General features: G+C 39.3%; 1 protein-coding gene across 1 annotated transcript; it reads left to right on the forward strand.

Annotated features, from left to right (window-relative positions):
* The first annotated feature begins 376 nt into the window (after nt 1-376).
* Nucleotides 377-2,008, forward strand: LOC121998304 (protein HAIKU1-like). Its single transcript, XM_042553158.1, has 2 exons — nt 377-1,526; nt 1,630-2,008. Exon 1 carries the CDS (start codon nt 597-599, stop codon nt 1,518-1,520), a length of 924 nt encoding a protein of 307 aa, XP_042409092.1. The 5' UTR covers nt 377-596; the 3' UTR covers nt 1,521-1,526; nt 1,630-2,008.
* Nucleotides 2,009-6,825: the final 4,817 nt, after the last annotated feature.

Genomic DNA, 6,825 nt, shown 5'->3' on the forward strand with positions numbered 1-6,825 from the left:
TTTAAAAAAATCAACACGTATATGTCACGTTCGCCATCGCGCACAGGTGCGTAAAAAAACGTCGCGCATTATAACATTAGTGTAACTACTATGACTTTGTCTGCAATAGAGGTGAAAGTGTTACCTACTTACTTTTTCGGCTCTTCAAAATTAAGAGGAATATCTGAATATGGGAGAGAATGGTAGTTATCTTCATTATTCTTCCGCCACAAATATGGCCTTCCCTTTTGGGCCCCTCCTGTAGCAGTATGTCAGATGAATGTCCAAGTGCATCGAATACAACTAAGAAAATTAAATAATAACTTATTAATTTAATTTTAATTTTAATTTTAATTTTATTAAGAGAATACAGATATTTAGCTGCCCTTTTGCCTTCCTTCTCCGTTGCTGGTGAACCCGTAATAAGTCAACCGATACATGCTCACCCAGTCCAAGTTTTTCTCCTCCCCCAAATCAGTGAAATCGCATCTCTCTACCCTTCCTTACCCTTTCTTCAGTTTCAGTTCGCCTCTCTCTCCTCTTCCTTCTCCAGCTCCAGATCTCCCTCTTCCTCTCTCATGTCTCGTCAATAGCTTGATCTGATTGGGAGGACAGCAATGGATCACTCCAGAAACAGCAACCACCATCAGCAGCAGCTGGGAATCAACAAGATGGGGAAGAGCATCCGCAAGAGCCCTCTCCATCAACCCGCCAACTACAACCACAGGCCTTACCCTCCGCCTCCGACGAACCATCCGCCGCAACAGCAACAGTCGCAACCGCAGCCGCAGCCGCAGGTCTACAACATCAGCAAGAACGACTTCCGCAGCATCGTCCAGCAGCTCACCGGCACCCCCTCCCGCGACTCCACCCCCGGCCCCGCCGCCCCCCAACCCCGCCCCTCCAGCTCCCGCCTCCAGAAGATCCGCCCTCCCCCGCTCGCCCCCATCGCTCGCCCACCTCCTCCTCCCCCTCCCCACGCTGCCCGTCCTCAACCCCACCCCCACGCTCACCCTCCTCCTCCTTTCCATAATCCTAACCTTAATCTCAATCACAATCGCGCTGTCTTCCCCCGCCCCGACGGCCCCAGCTGGGCCGAGTCCCCCGTCTCCGCCTATATGCGCTACCTAGAAAGCTCCCTTCTCAGCTCCGACACTTCCCGCTACCCTCGGCCGCCGCCGCCACTTCCCTCCCCGGGGCTGCTTCCCTCCCCGCGCCCACCCTTCCCCTTGCCTTCCCCCCGAGGAATCCCTAATTCGGCCTCGCTTCCGCCCCCTACTCCGCCGTCCGCGATTCCTTCTCCGATGGCGTTTTTCGATCTGCTCTCGCCCAGATCTCCGTACCCCCTGCTTTCGCCGGGGTTTCCTTACCCTCCGCTATTGACTCCCAATTTTGCCCTCTCGCCGTTGCCACAGCCGGGGATTTTGGGGCCCGGACCATCACCCGGGCCGCAGCCACTGCCTTCACCCGGGCTTTGGTTCCCTCAATCGCCGTCGGGGTTCTTGCCTATACTGAGCCCTAGATGGAGGGATATGCTGTAACTCCAAGTAATGATCGTCGTCCAAAGCCCAGACTCTACTCCTGTATCAAAGCTTGGAAATTTGACAATCTATATTTGTTTCATGTATTGGTCCAACCAAAAAACCGCAGCACAATCCTCAAGATAACGACGGCAACTGCTGACTTAGCGAATTGCTATGGAGATGTTAGTATTGACTCGGGAGTTCAAGACATATGCGCGGCGGACATTAGAGAGGTGAAGTGCAGTATATTTTAGTTTCTTTGTAGTTAGTATAGACTCCTCTTGTCAAATATTGCATTTGATTCTGATCCTGAATTCACTGCTCCCATTTTAAATGGTTATCTTTGAACTGATTGGTTAAGGATAAATCCCGTGTAGGACTTGTCAACACAGTAATTTTACTGAATTCATTTCCTGACTTGTCTGGAGTGTATGTAAATGCATATAAATTAACTTCGTTCAACTGTTTCCTACTATTTGTCTCAAATTAAATAACTTATTAAGAAAGAGTAGTATACTTTCTTTATTTAGTCAAAATGTTGATTATCTGTTCTTCCAGCATTCTTTAGCTTATTGCTTATAAATTATATTCTTTAAGTAGTTGATTGAAGTAGTAAATCCTAAGATTAAGAACTCTTCGAGTTGTTTTTTTCCAGTCAATAAAACTCTCCCAGATGTTTTTGAAATGCAAATGTGTCATGAGTGTCTTAATTGCTAAGTAATAGAATTGTAACTTGGATCTTTTATCTGTGTCTAATGTCATAATAATAAAAATGACAGTTTGCTTCTTTGTTATTATAAACTTCTCCTGTGAAATATTTTCTTGATTCTGATTTGAGTATACTGTTCCAACTTAGATGGAATGTATCCTTGAACTGGTTGGTCAAGTAGAAAACCCCTATGTAGAACCTTGTCAACAGGTTAACTATCCCGAATTTATGTCCTGACTTGTTTGTTTGGAGTGTATGTGCTTTTGATTGCATCCCAACTATTAAATTAATGTTAAGAAAGTAGTATCTCCCTTTAGTTAGTAGAAACGACTATTATCTGCCACACTGGCATTCTTTAGCTTGTTGCTTATAACTCTTTATTCTCTAAGAAGTTGGCTGAGTAGTAGATGCAAAAATATATTGTGAATGTCTTATTGCTAAGTGATAGAAGTGTAACTTGGATTTTTCATATTTGTCAATTGCCATAACCAAAGTGATGGATGAGAGAAGGATTAAGGTAATTTGGGATGTATGGGGGGGGTATCGAATAAGATTAGCACTTGAAAGTTAGAAAGTTGTCTGCTTATCAGAGAGTTAACATGCAAGTTTCAGGAAATTAGTAACACTTGCAGTACCTAACAGGTAGCACGAAAACATTGATAATGGGATTCTCCAGGATTAGGTGTTCAACTAGGCTATGATCCATCATCCATTTCCTCTTTTCCTCTTTAGGCCACCCGATGCATTAGTTCGCCAATGAATATGCTAATAGTTTTCAAAACTATGGTGATTAGATTCAGTTAATACTTAGATGCACCTTATCATGTAGCAATCTTTGTGAATTAATGCAATAACAGTCACCAAACCCTAAAAGCTAAAGCTTAAACACATCATAGATTTGAAATACCTAGCTAGCTGAACTAGCAGTCATCATCCATCTAAAGGATATCGAGACTGAGAGGTTGTTGCTTCTCAAATGCTCCACCCCATATTGGGGGTGTGGATAAGTCGGACTGAATTGTGTTTGACGAGGAACAATATAAAGTGGTCTTCACCAACATAAAAGTAGTGTTCTTGATTTTTCTGAAGTCACGAGCTCTGCAAAAAAAGAGGAGCAGGTCATATTCCAGCTTAGATCTTTTTGAAGTTCAAATACCTGAAGCATATTGTGTATATATTTGTTGGACACAAACAATCTGTTGCCGGAGATATACAGGGTATTAGTCGAATTTAAATACTCGAATTAAATTCAACTTACAGTTGAGATGACCTGAGCTGATAATCGTAGGTTGGCAGCAGGGGTTGGTTTCTGCCAAGTGATGAAGGCAGGTTGCACCGTGTTGACAGAGCAGGCTGAGCGGTCGGGCGGGCAAGTCGGCCGAGCAGACAGTTTGTGCAGGAAGATCAACCAAGCGGGTAGAGTGGCTGATCGGGATTTAAAGCCGAGCGATCGAGCAAATGGACCAGGCGGCAGACAGGTCGGGTTGTCAAAGAGGCCGGCCGGGTCGAGCAAACAGATCGGGCGAATAAGAGAGGTCGGCCGGGTCGAGTAGTCAGACTGGGCGGCAGACAGGTCGGGTTGTCAAAGAGATTGGCCGACTGGGCGAGGATCCCGAGTGGACAGAGAAGTCTGTCGGTCGGGCCAAAGAGACCGACCGGGCGAGCTGACCGAGGCCTGCGAGTCGCAGTTTTCTTGAAATAGATTCGCCCACCTCCGGCTACCACGGGCACTCCACCGAGCAGGAGATGCACGACAGAGGAGGAAGAAAAATGGAGAGCCTTTGCTTGCTTTTTTTTTTCTGACAGAGGAGGAGGAAGAAAAATGGAGAGCCTTTGCTTGCTGTTTTTTTTCTCTGCCTATGATCGAAGCCTCCTTATATAGGAGCTAGAGATCCTCTGGTCCAGGATTCCTGGATCACCCCTGGTCCCTTGTTCATTCATTGGTTGAATGAATTGGATCCCACTTGTTTAATAGGTGGGGTCCAGTTCATCCAACCAATGAATGGACAGGGCCTCTTCTGGTCCAGAGGATCTGACCTCCAGATCAATGGCCAAAATGTTGATTGTTCCACTTGGGCAAATTTTGTCCCGACTTGTCTAGCATTCGTGTGCGCAGGTCGCGCTCGCACACGAGTCAACTTGGTTCAATGCAATCCGAGTCCTGAATTTGCACTTCCCTGCGCACCCACGCGTGAGAGAGAGTCTCTCCCCATGTATTTGTTCACATCGTCAATGTATATGAATCAATATAAACTAACAAAAATACCTTGATGGAGAATATTTAACAATATTTACATTTCTTCTCCATTCACTTATTCAACAATATTTACATAAGAATCTCTGGGTTGATCCGGTATTATTGTCTTGATGAAGAATAGAAGCGTTAATTTAACAAAAGCTCTAGTATGAATCTACTAATACGTTTCAGAAAAAACTTACACGGTTCAACGATCTCAACAGATGGCCCCTTAGCTAAACTAAACACTACTTCCTTTCTGACAGGTAAAAATTTTAGTTCACTCTTTGGTCATGGTTCCATTTTCTGTCGCGTTACAAAATGGAATGCGTTTAGATATATACACACACCCAAGAACAAACGTATATATATATGAATGTTGCCTTTATTCCTTATGCTTTACAATCTCACCTTCAATATGCTCAATCTGGATACGGATACCATTCATTATATATAAGTTTTAATGCTTAAAAAAATGGACCATTATCTTATCCTTGTTTGTGTGAAAACGTCGCGTGCAACTATATCAATTTTTTTTTCTTTCAATTAATGCAAGAGAAACATTTTGTAATGACCGACGCCTGAGTGTTCCCAACTTATGTATTTGGCCATCATATTTACCTTCAAATCTTACTTTTGTCTTTACTAGTTATTTTGTTAGTCATTTGTGGTCTTGGATAAAACGATAATTATTATCGTAGAATTTGGTGAAGAAGTGTAGTTTATCGTATAATTATTGGATAAAACGATAATTTTGTTGGTCATTTTTATCTAACGGGTCCTGTTAATTGGTACTTTGTTTTTTCTTTCTGAAATTAAAGCAGAGATATTGGCTATGTGGACTCTCGTGATCGTGAACCAAAAAGATATGCTTTCGAAATTGAAAACAGAACTAGATTCGCTTTGGATTCTGTATATGATCTTTCCGAACAATTTATAATGTTATATAGATATTGTCGTGGGATGAAAAATTTAGAAAGCTAATTATTGGGCGATGAGATGTCTGTGTTTTCAGAAAATCAAAGGAGAGGGTCATCTATTTCCAGAATTAATTTTATTAAAAAAATATACTAGTAGTAGGGTTATAAACAAATTAAATTAAATTAAAAATCTATTTCCAGAATTAATTTTATTAAAAAAATATACTAGTAGTAGGGTATAAACAAATTAAATTAAATTAAATTTTATGATGTTTAAATTTATTTGATAAAATAATAAAGTTAAATCAAACTTAAAATGAGCAAAACCATTTGAAATAATTGGGTTTAATGTTTTTTTTTTAATGAGTTTGAACTTGATTTATTTAGATATTCTCAAATTCTTTATTAAAATTTGTTTGTTAATTTAGAATTTTTTTATTGTAAACTTGTTTAGTTAGTTATTAATTTTAAAATTTTTAATTAATTATTAGATTTTATAATACAAATTTATTTATTTTAAAAATGTATTTGTTTATTTATTATGTTAATAAGAGTTTATTATTAAAAAATATGAAAAAAATATTATTTATAAATATTATTTATTAATATTAAAATTTGTTTATTTCATTAATGGATTATTGAATAAATATAGTTGTTATTAAGTCAAATATCAAATTTATTTCAATTCCTTTATAGTCCTAATTAATAAGGAGAGAGAGACTCATGTGGACAGAGATAGAAATTGAATTCTGAAATTAAGGCGGTAAATGAATCAAATGATCGTGAATAAATTTGATATTCAGTCTGGTAAGAGTTTATTTATATTCATTTAATATACATAAGATTAATTAAACAAACAAACTTGAACAACTCGTTAAGCTAAATAAACAAATTTTAATATATATATGTGTTTAGCTCGTTAATATTCGTGAACAATGTCCGTGAATAATATTCATAAACCATATTCATTAATAAAACTCTTTTCAATATGCTAAATAAACAATAAAATAAATAAATTTAAATTATTAAGCTCAATAATCAATCAAATAACTAAGGGGGCGTTTGGTACGCGCGTTTTCCATTTTTATTTTTTGGAAAACGCGCGTTTTCTGAAAAACGGTGTTTGGTTTGCGTTTTTCGCGCGCGTTTTCCATTTTCATTTTTTGCAAAACGCGCGTTTTCTGAAAAACGGTGTTTGGTTTTCTAAAAAATTGTCTATCGTTTTCTAGAAAAACAGAGAATGATAAAAAGTTGTTTTCTGTTTTCTAGAAAACGCACGTTTTCCAGAAAATGAAAATGAAAACGGTGCAAACCAAACGCACCCTAAAAGTTTCAAATAGTTAAACAAGTTTGAATTGAAAGCTTGATAACATCTAAACGAACCAAACTCGAACCAAGTTCAAGCCAAGTTTGAATTGAGAGTTTAATAACATCTAAACGAACCAAGCTTAAGTCAAG

This window comes from Zingiber officinale, chromosome 6A, assembly GCF_018446385.1.
Source record: "Zingiber officinale cultivar Zhangliang chromosome 6A, Zo_v1.1, whole genome shotgun sequence".
Lineage (NCBI taxonomy): Eukaryota > Viridiplantae > Streptophyta > Magnoliopsida > Zingiberales > Zingiberaceae > Zingiber > Zingiber officinale.